This window comes from Lepus europaeus, chromosome 6 (genome assembly GCF_033115175.1).
Source record: "Lepus europaeus isolate LE1 chromosome 6, mLepTim1.pri, whole genome shotgun sequence".
In the NCBI taxonomy this organism is placed as follows: Eukaryota; Metazoa; Chordata; class Mammalia; order Lagomorpha; family Leporidae; genus Lepus; species Lepus europaeus.
This window is the reverse complement of record NC_084832.1, coordinates 94,749,703-94,763,129: the sequence shown is the minus strand read 5'-3', so window position 1 is coordinate 94,763,129 and position 13,427 is coordinate 94,749,703. Positions and strand designations below refer to the sequence as shown.

At 40.7% G+C, this 13,427-nt stretch overlaps 1 protein-coding gene across 2 annotated transcripts in view; it reads left to right on the top strand.

The window, feature by feature from the left end:
• ADIPOR2 (adiponectin receptor 2) overlaps positions 1–13,427 on the top strand; it is a 101,700-nt gene that overhangs the window by 72,075 nt on the left and 16,198 nt on the right. For both annotated transcript variants that reach the window (XM_062194605.1, XM_062194604.1), the window contains exon 3: positions 6,928–7,047. In XM_062194605.1, coding sequence (XP_062050589.1) covers positions 6,928–7,047 — 120 coding nt within the window. The remainder of the gene's footprint in view (positions 1–6,927; positions 7,048–13,427) is intronic.

The window sequence follows — 13,427 nt, the reverse complement described above, 5'->3', positions numbered from 1 at the left end:
CGCTGCGGCTGGCGCACTGAGCTGATCTGAAGCCAGAGCCAGGTGCTTCTCCTGGTCTCCCGTGAGGGTGCAGGGCCCAAGGACTTGGGCCATCCTCCACTGCACTCCCTGGCCACAGCAGAGAGCTGGACTGGAAGAGGGGCAACCAGGACAGAATCCGGCACCCCAACTGGGACTAGAACCCGGGGTGCCGGCGCTGCAGGTGGAGGATTAGCCTAGTGAGCCGCGGCGCCGGCACCCCTAGACTTTTATACATTAAATGTTCCAAAACCTTTTAGGGTCAAGGAATAGTCATTTTCCCCATTGGTGGTTAAGATTGCTTTGTGTGGTTTTGGCTTACACAGTCAATTTTAATGTCCCACACTACTGTTTCAGGCAGTGCTTGCCTATATTTGTTTTGGTCTTTGGGTTAAATATCTATTAGTCCCCAAATTGAACAATTTTATAACTAGAAAACAATGTGCATACAATAGATAGAGCATGAACTTTGGAACTACATATGTGGATATAAGTTGAATTTCTGACTGTGGCATTTTTTAGATATGTGACATTGACAAATCATTTAACCTCAGGTTCCGCCCTGATCTGTAATGTGATAGCAGGCACTGGTAAACACTGAATACGCAGCTCACTTGTTAATATATCATCTTCAGTCTAAAGAATGCGTTTTTTCTGATGGAATCACATACTTTTGTCCTGTGGCATACATAATTTGAAATGCATAGATCATTTCCTTACATCATTCCAGTTGACATTTTAACCAGATAATTGTTTGAGGGGCTATGCTCTGCATTGCAAGATGTTTAACATCTTAGCCCCTATCCACTAGATGCCAGTAGCACTCTCCCCACTGCAATAAGTAAAAATGACTCCAGATACTGCCACACAACCCCTTGGTGCAGAGGGAGTGGCAAATTGTCCCTAGTTCAGAACCATTGGTTTAGAATATTTAAGTATTTTGTTACCTGATTTTTATCCTGTTTCTTTTCACCCTGACCTTCCTTCTGTTGCCAGAGTAATAGTTTATAAATGTAGATTTAATAATGTTCCGCTGTCCTAACCTCTCATTCTTTAAATGCTCAGCTTTACCTACAGGACAAAGCCTTTAGCAAGTTGGTTCCTACCTAACTGCACTCCTCAACCCCATTTTTAGAAAACATGGTATTGAGGGATAACTTAAACACCATCAAATATTGAAGTCACTATTTACATAGTGATTCAGATTTTTAAAAATAAAAAGAAAACTAATTCCATTCTTCCTGATATCTGTATGTGTGTGTGTGTTTGATTTGAGAGGCAGGGAGAGACAGAGACAGAGACAATAATTCTACATCTGCTACATCTAACCCAAATGCCTCTAACAGTTAGGGCTGGACCAGGCTGAATCCAGGTCTCCCATGTGGGTGACAGGGACCCAGCCACCTGCCGCCACCCAGGGTCCTCATTACCAGGAAGCCGAAATCAGAAGCAAAGCTGAGGCTCAAACCCAGGCACTCTGATGTGGGATTCAGGCATCTAAACTGCTGAGTTACCCTCCATGAACTTTTTGAAGTAGCTTTGTATGCCTATCACAGATTGAAGCCGTATCATTTTCATCACTTCAGAAACTTTTCTCTTGTTCTTTTCCTAGACGTCTGCTCCCACTTCACCCTCATTCCCAGGGATAACCACAGTTCTGACTCCTGCTACAGTAGATTTGTTTTGCCTGTTTTGGAACTTAACGTAAATGAAGTCTTATAGTACAAGCTCTTAGGTTTGGCTTCTTATATTTGGAATGTTTTTGTTACTCATCCATGTTTTGTATGTGAGTAGTACTTTTTATTAGACCAAGCATTTGGTTATATAACGATGTCACACTTGTTCATTATCTCCCTGATAAACAGTTGGGTTGCTTCTGCTTTCTGACTTTATGAATAATGCTGCTGTGGACCTTTTTACCACCACCTCCTTTTTAAAAACTCTTTCTTGTGGTAAAATATATAAAGCATACATAAAATATACATGTATGTGTGTGTATATATGTGTGTGTGTGTGTACACACACACGTTGCTATTTTAACTACTTGCAAGCTTACAGTTAACTAGCATTAAGTATATTTCAGTGTTATGCAACCATTTCTAGTATTTCCAAAATTTCGTCACTTCAAAGGGAAACTCTGTGACTATTAAAGAATAACTCCCCATTCCTTCTTCCTACCAGCACCTGGTAACCTCAAATCTATTTTCTGTCTCTGTGGATTTACCTATTCTAGATATTCATGTAAGTGTAATTCTAGAATATTTGCCTTTCAGGTTTGACATAGTTTACGTAGCATAGTGTTTTCTTTCTTTCTTTCTTTCTTTCTTTCTTTCTTTCTTTCTTTCTTTCTTTCTTTCTTTTCTTTCTTTCTTTTTTTTTTTTTTTTTTTGACAGGCAGAGTGGACAGTGAGAGAGACAGACAGAGAAAGGTCTTCCTTTGCCTTTGGTTTACCCTCCAGTGGCCACTGTAGCCGGTGCACTGCGCTGATCTGAAGCCAGGAGCCAGGTGCTTCTCCTGGTTTCTCATGCTGGTGCAGGGCCCAAACACTTGGGCCATCCTCCACTGCACTCCCGGGCCATAGCCGAGAGCTGGCCTGGAAGAGGCAACCGGGACAGAATCCGGCACCCCGACCGGGACTAGAACCCGGTGTGCCGGTGCCGCAGGCGGAAGATTAGCTTATTGAGCCACGGCGCCGGCTGCATACTCTTTTCAAAGTTTATCTATGTAGTAGCATGAATCAGAACTTCACTACTCTTTACGACTTGGTACTACTCTGTTGTAAGTATGTGCCATACTTTATCCCTTCATCTTTTCATGATCATTTGGGTTTTCATATTTATTTTTGTAAGCCCTACATCACATTTATTTTTTGCCCCAGCCATACAAAACCACAGCATTCTTTTGTGTTATGCCCCTTTCCTCTGTGTTTTTGAATACATGCTACCTCCTTTCCTCTCGTGCCTTCTCCCTGGTGTAAGTCTTGTTGGTGAGCTCAAACATTTTTCAGGGCTTGGTTCAGATATTACCTTTCTGAAAAATTCCCTAAAGTGCCAGAGTTAATTGTCTTCTCTTTGCATCATACCCTATTCTTAATTTCTTTAGTTACTTGCTGTAGTTATGTATATACACACGTGTCTTCATTAGATTGTGATACCTACCTTAATGTACTCAGAACCTAGTCCGTCGTCGTCGTCAGGGCTGTTACTTATTTATCACTCTCATAGTCCTCGGCCTATAGACTTTTTAATTCATTATCTTTACTCATCAGACAGATGTGTCAGACAGATGAGCAATGTAGTTATAGTATTGTTAAAGCCATTTTACATTTTATAGAAACTGATGTCTAGAGACTATGTAATACGAAATGTGTCAGTCAAAATTCAGTCTTAATCATTTTAAAAAACTTCCTTTTCCTAAAACATATTTAGTAAAGGTTTGATGAATGAATAAAAAGTGTTATTGGCTCCTGCTAGCATACATCCTACAGTCTATATATACTTCTTTCTTTCACTAAACATGTATTAGCACTGCTGAAGACATAGTGTCATCCCTTCCTAGAACTGTTTGAACCATTCATTTCTTTTTCTTCTAGGTGCATGTAGTACTGAGTACCTATTGCAGAAGACACCTATTTTTATTTTTCCTTACCTACGTCTGAAGCTGGAGGTTAAGTGTGTGAAATGTCCTTTTTTTCCGCTAGTGAGGCTCGCTTACCTTTACTATCAGTAATTCTCTATGAATCCAGTTACATTAGATCTGGTATTTAGAATCACTGATTCTAAGTAGTCTCACTGATATTTCAGACCACAGTCTCATCAGTTTCTTCAGGAAGCATTTAACTATGTTTCTGTTTATGTGCTTCTTTGTAGTTTTAAAACTAGTAATGCAAGTTACTTGTATGAGAATAAAGATTGAGTCCCTTTGTTTTCTCCTTGTGAAAAAGAAAATACATGTTTTATATCTATAAATACTTGAGCTATTATATATAGTTTTATATTTTAAAGTCAGTCTGCTGATCATCTCAAGTTGTTGCCTTGTATTAGTTTGTTGTCACTATAATGGAATATTTGAGGCAACCTAATTTTATAAAGAAAAGAGATGTATTTTGGATCACAGTTCTGGAAATTTACAGTCCAAGACTGAGCAGACCCCATTCATCCTCTGCTGATGGCATTACATGGCAAGACACAGAGAATGGAGTTGTCAGTGTGTGACTTATAAATTCACCAAGATTGAGTTATGGGAGCAGCACGTAAAAGCCTAATCTGATCTAATCACCTCACAAAGGCCCTACCTCTAAACCACATAATTGGATTAAGCTTGAGGATTACACCCTACCCCTTCTTTTTATTTTATTTTATTTTATTTTTATGTTTTAAGTTTAAAAAATTTATTTGGAAGAGTTAGAGGGAAAGGTTTTAAACAGGAAGTATGCTGGGCTAGGCGTTGAAAGATAGGTTAAGTTTTAAGTAAACAAGGATGACACAAGGATGAAGGTGTTTTTTACATTTTTTTTTTCCTAAAGGTTTATTTATTTGAAAGAATAAATAATGGAGATGACCAATGATGGAATGATGGAGTTGACCAAGATCTTCCATCGGCTGGTTCACTCCCCATGGCTGGTACAGGCTGAACCAGAGTTCCATCTGAGTCTCCCACATAGGTGGCCAGGGGCCGAGTACTTGGGCCTACCTTCCGCTACCCTCCCCAGCTGTATTGGAAGGAGAGCAGGCATGACTCAGACCGGAGCTCCAAGATGCCAAGCTGGATCAGAAGTGGAGTAGCCGGGGCTTGAATTGGCAGCCATTTGGGATGTGCTGGTCCCAGCAGTATTTTTTTAGCAGACTCTTGCTTAAATAGGGTATTACAGTTCTCATTACTTGTTGAATTAAAGAATCACAGAAATTTTAGAGGTGTAAAAAAATACAGAGATTGTTTAAATTCTTCCTTTTAGAAATAAATGAGAAAATTGGTAGTTTTTTCACTTTATGTTGCTATATGGGCAAAATGTTGAAATCTTTACCTAATATATACTAAACTGATCTTCTGTATACAAAGAGAATTGAAAATGAATCTTTACATGAATGGAAGGGGAAAGGGAGCGGGAAAGGGGAGGGTTGCGGGCGGGAGGGAAGTTATGGGAGGGGGGAAGCCATTGTAACCCATAAGCTATACTTTGGAAATTTATATTCATTAAATAAAAGTAAAAAAAAAAAAAAAAAGAGAAAATTGAGGTGTAAAAGGTTAAGAGACCTGCAGAAAGGGTCTGTCAGTGTTGACAGCAGAACCAGGTGTAGTACATGGTAATAAGTCTTCTCATGGCCTCAGTCTCACTTCCTTGCTCTTGTCAGTCTCATTCTGTCAGATTGTTATGGAACTTGGTATGGAAGCAGAAATTTTTATTTTAGTGATATAACCTTTAAGATGTTACCAGATTATCACTTCTTGTTCCTTTTCTACAAATTATTAATTTCTTTAAGAATTTGGAAAGACGGTGAATTTTTGGTTTTTGACTTTTCCACTTTACTAGTTTTAACCTTAAACACATTATTTAACTTCTTTGCCTGATATGCTTCTGTGTTAAATGAATAAAAGAATACTTATTGGACTGCCTTTGTGGTGTATCAGGTTAAGCTGCTGCCTACAGTGCCAGCATGCCGTATAGGTGCCAGTCCTAGCTGCTCCACTTCCAATCTAGCTCCCTGCTGATGCACCAGAGTTAAGTTAGATGATCTATATAAGGCATTTCTTTTTTTGTGTGAAGCATTTTTTTGTGAAGCATTTCTTAAAAATTTAATAAATGTTTTTCTTTTCTTCTTTTGCACCAGAGCAAATTACTTATTTTGTGTGCCAGGTGGGATGTTTTCTCAACTTTATGTAATGTGTTTCATGAAGATAATTTTTTTTTTTTTTAAAGACTTTATTTATTTGAGAGGTAGAGTTTTAGAGAGAGGGAGAGACAGAGAAAGGTCTTCCATCCTCTGGTTCACTTCCCAAATGGCTGCAATGGTCAGGACTGGGCAGGCTGAAGCCATTGGTTCACTCCCCAGATGGCCACAATGACCAAGCTGAGCTAATCAGAAGCCAGGAGTCAGGAGCTTCCTCTGGGTCTCCCATGCGGGTGCAGGGCCCAAGCACTTGGGCCATCTTCTTCTGCTTTCCCTGGCCTAAGCTGAGAGCTGGATCAGAAGAGGAGCAGCTGGGACAAGAACCAGTGCCCATGTGGGATGCTGGTGCCGCAGGCAGAGGCTTAGCCTGTATGCCACAGCACTAGCCCCAATAAATAAATATTTTTTTTTTTTTTTTTTAAAGGATACAACTGGGAGACATAGATCAAGTGAACAGAAAAGTAGGCTATGTTCAAAGGCAGAAGGATAGTACACACTCGGGCCTGAGTGAGTGCTAGAAGCTTCAAGAGGGAGAATTGCCCCTACCCAGGCTGGGATAATCTTTTTTAAAGGATAAGAGTTGGGGTTCAGGACAAGACTTGATTGAAAATCTGAAGGAGGGCAGGGTTTGTAATGGTGCTTCAGTATACATGTTGATCTCCAGGAAGGTGTCTGGTGTGTGATGGAAGTGACACTTAACTGCATGGTGAGGAGTGAGTCTCCAGGCCTATTAAATTGGCATGGAAGGTGGTGGGATTTAGGTGGTCCACATGGCTTCTGTGTTAGCAGTCCTTAACTCCCTGCCTTGCCTTTATCAACAGGAGAAATTGGTAACTATTGCTTATTTTTGTTACTGAGAACTGTGTAATAAGCTGACTTTACTTACTATATTGTTGATACTGTCTGAGATCTCGTTTTGACCTCAAGATAATTTCATTATGATCCTGCAAGAAAATTGTATTGATTGTGTCATTTGGTTCTCATTCTCTGTCCTTGACTGTTTCTCTGGTTGCCTTGCAGAGCTCTGAGGAACATGAGTGCAATGATGATGTTTCCCAGGAAGATGAGGGGTTTATGGGAATGTCCCCTCTCCTACAAGCCCATCATGCTATGGAAAGAATGGAAGAGTTTGTTTGTAAGGTAAGGTGGCACTTTATTGTCTTTTTCCTGCTGTATATATAGCCATCCCAATCAGAAACCTTTAGAAATAATAGTAGTACTTTAGCCTTTGGTTTCCTTTGGGGGAAATTTGTGGCAAAATTAGCAGAGGAAGTTTCATGGCTTCTTTTTTTTTTAAGATTTATTTTTTATTTGGAAGGCAGAATTAGAGAAGGGTGGGAGAGGGAGGGAGGGAAGGAGAGAGAGAGAGAGAGAGAGAGAGAGAGAGAGAGAGAGAGAGAAAGAATCTTCTTTCTGCTGGTTCACTTCCCAAATGGCCACAATGGCTAGAACTGGACAAAGATGAAACACAGAGCCCAGAACTCTATTTGGGTCTCCCACGTGGGTGGCAGGGATCCAAGCACTTGTGCCATCCTCCACTGCTTTTCTAGGTGCACTAGCTGAAAGCAGGGTCAGGAGTGGAGCAGCTGTGATATAAGTATCACAGGCAGTGGTTTAATCCTCTGCGCCACAACACTGACCCCATGATGAAATTCTTATAAAAAACTGGAATATCCAATTGAGAAACAAAGCTTTCCTGATATATGTTAACAGAGTAAATGTTGATAGGACAAGGTGAAGCAAAATTGGGAATGGCTGATGCTTAGAAATAGTAAAATAGCATTCAGTATTCTGCTGTTTGTGATGACAAATATATATTTCTAGGGATTCTCTGGATAATCAAGCTGCTATTAAGATAGAAATTTCCCAATTTTCTCTCTTCTGATCTCTTTAACTGCTGTAATTTCTGTCTCTAAAAGATGTTTCTTCCCATTTATTGTCTGAATCTGTGGTATATTTCTCCTTCCCTCCCTCCCTCCCTCCCTCCCTCTCCCTCTCCCTCTCCCTCTCTCTCTCTCTCTCTCTCTCTTTCTCTCTTTCTCTCTTTCTTTCTCTCTCTCTCTCTCTCTTTCTTATTTATTTATTTGAAAAGCAGAGTTACAGAGAGAGTAAGAGGGAAAGAGAAAGATCTTCCATCAGCTGTTTCACTCCCCAAATGACTGCAATGGCCAGAGCTAGGCTGGGCTGATCTGAAGCCAAAGCCAGGAACTTCTTCTGGGTCTCCCTTGTAGGTGCCGGGGCCCAAGCACTTGGGCCATCTTCTTTTGCTTTCCTAGGTGCGTTAGCAGGGAGCTGGATCAGAAGTGGAGCAGCTGGGACTTGACCTGGCACCCATATGTGATACTGTTGCCACAGGCTGGTGATGTTACCCACAGTGCCACAGCACTGGCCCCAGTATATTTATTTCTAAAATGATAATAGAATTCAGGTTCCTTGCTTTGAGAAGATAAGGACATTAGGAAATGCATAAGCACTTGATTAATCATTTCAATCAGGGCCCTTTCAGATAGGAACTAAAGTTCATTCCTGAGAGTCAGTGTGCATGTATGTAAATTCATTTGGTAAACATTTTGGCAGATCTCTAGATTGTTTAGAGAGGAATTTTTGTGACATTTAGCTTTTCTTGGGTTTTATGAAACTAAACTTTCAAATAAAACTTAAAAGATACAGACATTATATGTATTAGTGGAGTACTATGTGCTGTTTCATTTCATGTGTACATTTTATAGTATTTACTGAGGGCAAAATACCCTTTCAAGCATTTAACATTTCTTTATAGTAAAAGTATCCCAAATCCGGTTTTTTAGAGTTTCTTTGTTTTTAAAATATTTCTTTATTTTATTTGAAAGAGTTACAAGAGAAAGGGAAGGAGAGAGAAGGGTATCCCTTCCATCCGCTGGTTCACTCCTCAGATGACCGTAATGGCTGTAGCTGTGCTGATCCTGGCCAGGAGCCAGGAGCTTCCTCTGGGTCTTCCACGCAGGTGCAGGGGCCCAAGGACTTGGGCCATCCTCTACTGCTTTCCCAGGCCATAGCAGAGAGCTGGATCAGAAGTGGAGCAGCCGGGACTGGAACCGGCATCCTTATGGGATGCCAGCACTGCAGGCAGTGGCTTTACCTACTATGCCATAGCGCTGTCCCCCACCAGCTCCTCTTTTGTCTTTTTGATAATAGCCAATCTTACTGGATTAAGGTGGTACCTTAATTTTCATTTCCATTTCTCTGATTATAAGTAATCTTGAGGGGCTGGTGTTGTGGCGTAGTAGATAAAGCTGCCGCCTGTGATGCTGGCATCCCATATGGGCTCTGGTTCAAATCCTAGCTGCTGAACTTCCCATTCAGCTCCCTGCTAATGTGCCTGAGAAAGCAATGAAAGCCCAAGTTCTTAGGCCCCAGCCACCCCTGTGGGAGACCCAGATGAAGCTCCTAACTTCAGCCTGGCCCAGCTCTGGCCATTGCAATCATTTGTGGAGTGAACCAGCAAATGGAACACCCTCCACCCCCCCCCCCCCATAACCCTGCCTTTCAAATGTTTAAATCTTTTTTTAAAAGAAAATGTTGAACATTTTTTTATGTACCTGTTGGTCAGTTGTATGACTTCCTTTGAGAAAAGTATAGCTCTACTGGATTATTTGTTGGTGTTGTTTGTTTTTGTTATTTAGTTGTTTAAGTTCCTTATATTTTCTGATTACTAACCCCTTGTCAAGTGTATAGTTTGTAAATATTTTCTCCCATCCTGTAGGTTGTCTTTTCACTATGCTGATTGTTTTCTTTGCTGTGCAAAAGCTTTTGTTTACTGTGCTTTTGAAGTCTGATCTAGAAAATCATTGCCCATTCCAGTGTCCTGAGTTGTTTCCCCCATGTTTTGTTTGTTTGTTTGTTTGAAAGTCAGAGTTACCGGGCAGGGAGTGAGGCAGAGAGAGATCTTCCATCCTTTGATTCACTCCACAAATGACTGCAATGGCCAGAGCTGGGCTGGGCTGGGCTGATCTGAAGCCAGGAGCTTCTTCTGGGTCTCCCATGTGGTTGTAGTGGCCCAAGTATTTGGACCGTCTTCCACTGCTTTCCCAGGTGTGTAAGCAGGGAGCTAGGTCAGAAGTGGAGCAGTCAGGACTTGAAGCACACCCAAATGGGATGCTGGTGCTGCAGGTGGTGGCTTTACCCACTGCACCTCAGCACCTACCCCTTCCCCTGTGTTTTCTCCAAACAGTTTTTGTTTTAGAGATTTATTTATTTATTTCAAAAAGAGAGAGAAGGAGGCAGGGAGGGATAGAGAGACAGAAGGAGGGAGAGACGGATCTCACTCTTGAATCTGCTGGTTCGCTCCCCAGATGTCTGCAACATTGAGGGCTGGGCCAGGCTGAAGCCAGGAACCTAGAACTCCATCTGCATCTCCCACATGAGTGCAGCCTTGGGCCATCTCACTGCTTTCCTAGGCACATTCACAGGGGGCTGGATCACAAGTGGAGCATCAAGGACTGGAACAGGCCACCTGTTTGGGAATGCCAGCGTTGCAGGAAGTAGCTTAACCTGTTGTGCCACAATGCTGGCTCCCTCTTGAGATATATTCTGACCTGATTTGTTCTGAGTTTTATCATGAAGGGATGTTGAATTTTACCAAAATCCTTTGTTGCTTCTATTGAGATGGTCATGGGTTTTTGTCCTTCATTATGTTGATATGGTTTGTCATGTTTATTCCATATGTTGAGTCATCCTTGCATTCCTGGGATGAAGCCTGCTTGATCATGGTGAACCATCTTTTTAATGTGCAGTTGGATTTGATTTGCTAGTATTTTGTTGAGGATTTTTGCATTTGTGTTCATTAAGGGTATTGGCTTGTAATTTTCTTTCTGTTGTTCTGTACTTGCTCAGTTTTTGTTATCAAGGTAGTGCTGATCTCATAGATAAATTTGAAAAAATTTCCTCCTCTTTATTTTTTAAAAAAATAATTGAAGAAGGATTAATGTTACTTCTTTAAATGTTTGTTAGAATTCAGCAGTGAAGCCATCTGTTCCTGGGCTCTGATAAGACATTTTTTTATTGCTGAGTCAATCTTGCTATTCTTTAGTCTGTTTAGATATTCTGTTCTTCATGTTTCAATCTTGGTAAGGTATATATGTCTAAGAATTTGTCCATTTCTTCAAAGTTTCAAATTTGTTTGCATATAATTATTCATAGTACGCTAACAGTCTTTTGTAGTTCTGTAGTATCAGTTGTAATGTCTCCATTTTGGTCTCTGATTTAATTTGATTTTTTTTTTTTTTCCCTTGGGCTAGCTATCTTTTGGGCTGTTTATCTTTTCAAAGAACCAGCTGTTTGTTTCATTGATTTGTTTGTTTTTTAGTATCTATGTTACTTATTTGTGCTGTGAGTTTTATTATTTCTTTCCAATTTTGGATTTGATCTTTTTTTTAAATGTTAGTTCCATGGAGTACAGTGGTTAAGTTGTTTGAGATCTTTGTGAGTTTTTTTTGATGGCTCCCTTGGTTGCTGTAAACCACCTGCTTAATCTTGCTTCTGTCATATCCCATAGGTTTTGGTATGTTGTATTTCTGTTTTCATTTGTTTAAAGAAATTTGCAATTTTTTCCTCTATTGATTGTTCAAGAATAAGTTTAATATCCATGTATTTGTGTGGTTTCTAAAGCTTTTCTTATTACTGGTTCCTATTTACATTGAGGTCAGAAAAGATCCTTGATATGATTTCTGTTGTTTTCAATTTGTTGAGACTTGTTCTGTGACCTATCATATGATCTGTCCCAGAAAATGTTCCATGTGCTGTTGAGAATATGTATTCTGCAGATGTTGGATAGGAAGGTCTGTAGATGTCTGTTAGGTCCAGTTGACCTAGGGTGCAATTTAATTCTGCTGGTTCTTTCTTGACTTTCTGTGTAGGTATTGTCTGTTTCTGAAAGTGGGTGTTAAAAGTACCCTACTCTTAATTGTATTGGAATCTTTCTCTCCTTTTTGGTCTATTTTAATATTTGCTTTAGGTATCCAAATGCTCCAGTGTTGGGCACATACATATATATAAGGGTTATTTCCTCTTACTGAATTGAGCCCTTTATCATTACATAATGACATTCCTGGTCTCTTCTATTGCTTTTTGTTTAAAATCTGTTCTGTTTGACAGAAACATGGCTGTTCCTTCTTTGTTTTGGATTTCACTTGCATGGAATATCTTCTTCCATCCTTTGACTTTCAATCTGTTTGTGCTTGGAGGTGAATTAAGTTTCTTGTAAACATCATATGATTGGGTCCTGTTTTTTAACCCATTTGGTCACTTTGTCTTTTTTTTTTTTTAATCTTGCATTCACTGTTTCACTTCCCAAATGGCTTACAAAGCCAGGTCTGGGCCAGGCTGGAGCCAGGAACTCCATCCTGGTCTTCCACATGGGTGGCAGAGGCCCAGGCACTTGGACCATCTTCTGCTGGCTTCCCAGGATACATTAGCAGGAAGCTGTGTCAGAAGCAGAGCAGCTGGAACTTGAATCAGTACCTGATATTGGATGCTAGCATTGTAAGTGGCAGCTTAAGTTAATGCTGTGCCACAGTGCTAGCCCCCACATTTTGGCTTTTTGGTGTTACATTTAACCTCTTTTAAATTGCCTTTTTTTATCTTTTAATATAGTGATTATAATGTTTTAGCCTTTATAATAAAGACATACATGGTTTACACATCATGTTTACAGTATTAGATCTGTCTGAATTTGCATATACCTTACCAGTGAGTTTTCTACCTTCTGATATTTTCTTGTTTATTTTTTTAAATTTTTTTGACAGGTAGAGTGGACAGTGAGAGAGAGAGACAGAGAGACAGAGAGAAAGGTCTTCCTTTGCTGTTGGTTCACCCTCCAATGGCTGCTGTGGCCGGCGCGCTGCACCCGGTGCACCGCGCTGATCTGAAGCCAGGAGCCAGGTGCTTCTCCTGGGCTCCCATGGGGTGCAGGGCCCAAGCACTTGGGCCGTCCTCCACTGCCTTCCCGGGCCACAGCAGAGAGCTGGCCTGGAAGAGGGGCAACCGGGACAGAATCCGGCGCCTTGACCGGGACTAGAACCCGGTGTGCTGGTGCCGCAGGCGGAGGATTAGCCTATTGAGCCACGGTGCCGGCTCTGATATTTTCTTATTACTTGTTAGTATCTCTTTCATTTCTTGTAACACAAGTTTGGTGGTGATACATTCTCTGAGCTTTCATTTGTCTAGGAATGTTTTTGTCTCTCCCTCATAGCTGAAGGGTAATTTTGCTGGACATGGTGTTTTTGGCTGGCAACTTTTTCCCGGCAGCGCTGTGAAGGTCCCATCTTATTCTTTTCTTGGCCTGTGAGGTTTTTGCTGAGAATTCTGTGGTCAGGTAAATTGGCAGTATTTGCTGCTTTTTTCTTGCAGCTTTGAGAATCCTCTTTTGGAGAACTTGACTCCAAGCAGGGGTAGACGTGGGGTTGAATTTGACTAGCGACCTTTGAAGTTTCTATACCTGGATAATTATATCTTTCTCTAGATTTGGGATATTTTCTGTCATT